Consider the following 2,583-nt stretch of genomic DNA (forward strand, 5'->3'; position numbering starts at 1 on the left):
GGGGGGGGGGGGGGGGGGGGGGGGGTGCGTGAGTAGAGGGCTTCACCCCCTCCTCCCCCTGCTCCCCTGCAGCAGCCCATGTGTGTCACCCGGGGTGAGTGCCTGGCCTGCAGAACTAGGGACACTATGCTCGTCCACACTGCCTGCAGCAGCGAATGGGGCTCCTTCCGAACACCCCTCCCAAACCACTTCCTGTTTTCCTGCAGAGCTGAGAGCACTCCTAGGTCTTTCTGGTACAGAAGGGGAAACCGAGGTGGGGACGGCCTCAAAGGGGAGCTGCCTCATCCTACTCTGGGAGCTCAGGGCCCCACTCCTTCTGTGCTGAGACACCCCCCCCCCCCGTCCACACCCATCCCCTCCGCGGGACTGGACCACACGCTCTGGAGCTCCTGTACTGCTGTGGTTCGGCCCTTTCCCCTGGGACACACTCGAGGTTCTGCAAAGAGGCCGGGCGGGGTGGGGGCTCCGGTTTGGGCCATTCTGGGGGAAGGGGATCCGGGCTCCATCTACCCCTTCTCTGCCTTCCAACCCCCTGCCTAATTCAGACACAGCCTCCAAAGCAAAGGAAACAAAATAAAACTAACTTTTGTTGACAACTACGTGTGTGGGTGCATGGGGGCCATGTGCACACATAGGTTGTACGTGCACACGTGTGTGTGTGTGTGTGTGTGTGTGTGTCTACCATGGCCCTCCTGGGACACGCGGCTCAGTTCCAGGCTGGCTAGGGGAAGCAAGGCCCAGGCCACGTGGGTGCCTCTCAGTGCCAGGCAGTGGACAAGGCGGGTGCTCCGACGAAGGCACAGATGCTGAGAACAAAGAACATGGCCTGGCCCCCACACTCAGGGCCAAGGTCGGCCTGCAGCCCCAGGCCGGAAAGGCAGAGGACAGTAGATGGCATTATCTGGACGCTGGTCACAGCCCGCGCACGAGGGGCGGAGGTGGGCAAGAGCCCTGTAGCTCTTGACCCCGGCTGACACCGAGTCCCCCTCAGGCCCAGAGCACCCCTCCTGGCCTGCAAACCCTCTTTGGTGTCCCCAGACCAAACCCCGATCCCAATGTCAGCCTGCCTCCGATGCCCAGTGCACGCTGGGTGCCCTGGGGGAGCCCCACCCCAGGGAGTCATGTAGAGCTATGCCAACCCAGATTCAGAGTGGGGACACACCTTGCCTCTCCAAGAGGGGAAGGCTCGGGGGGCCGGCAGTGTCGTCCTGGGGGAGGCTGGGTGTCTGTGTGTGGCCTGGGCCTCCTCACAGCATGCTGGCTCAAGAGGACCCGGCCAAAGCCAAGGACTTTTATCAGCAGCCCCCCAGGTCATGCTGTTTCCATCGCAACCGCAGCCACAGACCTGTGGGATGCAGGAGTGACCAGGATCCTTCTGGGAGGGTCAGCGTTACATTTTAAGAGGTGCATGCAGGATAGGAGCACATGGGCCCTTAAGCCTCAGTCAGCTGCCCGCCCCTCAATGTCAGGGACTGCGCGTGGGGATTTGTAGTCACTGACCCTACTTAAACCACAACCCTGCCATCCCTCTGTGAATCCCCTTGAAGGTGTAGCCTGTGCAGTCTCTCTGTCTCAGCCCCCTTCCCCCCACCCACTCTCAATTGGTCTGGATACAATGTGAGGCAGTGTGGGTCTCCAGGAGAACTCTCGGCCAGGGCTACTGGTGAAACTAGTTTGCCGTGGGTCAGGCTGGGTGTCTGGGTGTCGTACCCCATGGTTCCCGCCAACGCCACCCTAGATGTCACAGTGAAGGTATGTTTTTAGATGAGATTAACAATGACAATGAGCACACTTTGGTAAGGCAGATTGCCATCTGTAGTGGGGGTGGGTCTTATCCAATCAGGTGATGACCTCAAGAGCAAAGACTGAGGTTCGCGAAGAAGCCATTCTATGTCCAGACTCCTGGTCATGTTTCAGTCAGCCTGACTGGGCTCTGGGATTCTCAGAGTAAACACAATTCAGGGGGTGTCTTTGAGGTGATTCTGCATGATATTCACACTGGATTTTTAGATTGAGTGAAGGCCTCAGGGTGGGTGGGCCTGACCCAATCAGGTGAAGAGCTAAGGAGAACAAGGAAGGGAAACGGAGTGAAAGGGAACTCGTTTTGCCTGCCTGTTTGGGCTGGGACATCAGGCTCCCACCTGCAGACACACTTGCCCAGTTCTCGGACCTCCAGCCCAGCCTGCAGATCTCAGACTTGCTGGCCCTCTCTCACTCTGTGTACATAGGCCCTATTAGTTTTGTTTTCCTGGAATCCCAATACACATCCTATCAGCCAGAGCATGCTAACAGGGCACCCCGTCTCGAGAGTTGGGGGCCTATGGGTGCCACTGGGGGCCCTTCAGTTTTGTGAACTTTCCACAGCCATGGTGTAGGTTCTGTTATCACAGCCTCCCCACTGTGGCCAGGCCTCACTGAGCATCACCCAGGGTCCTACCTCTGCCCCTTGTCATTGCAGACACGGCCTTGACCCCATGCCAGAACCAATACTCTGAAGGACGAGGCGTGTACGGTGCTCAGGGCTGGGGACTCCCAGAGGCGGAGACTGAGCCCAGCACTGAGCCTGGCGCTTTACGCTCACTG

At 59.0% G+C, this 2,583-nt stretch overlaps 2 protein-coding genes across 2 annotated transcripts in view; both read left to right on the plus strand.

Annotated features, from left to right (window-relative positions):
• IBA57 (iron-sulfur cluster assembly factor IBA57) overlaps positions 1-2,583 on the plus strand; it is an 18,553-nt gene that overhangs the window by 6,668 nt on the left and 9,302 nt on the right. The gene's annotated exons all lie outside the window — the stretch shown is intronic.
• GJC2 (gap junction protein gamma 2) overlaps positions 1-2,583 on the plus strand; it is a 5,070-nt gene that overhangs the window by 1,989 nt on the left and 498 nt on the right. The window contains exon 3 of the mRNA XM_029941728.1: positions 73-94. Coding sequence (XP_029797588.1) covers positions 73-94 — 22 coding nt within the window. The remainder of the gene's footprint in view (positions 1-72; positions 95-2,583) is intronic.

Source organism: Suricata suricatta, chromosome 6 (genome assembly GCF_006229205.1).
Source record: "Suricata suricatta isolate VVHF042 chromosome 6, meerkat_22Aug2017_6uvM2_HiC, whole genome shotgun sequence".
Classification (NCBI taxonomy): Eukaryota; Metazoa; Chordata; class Mammalia; order Carnivora; family Herpestidae; genus Suricata; species Suricata suricatta.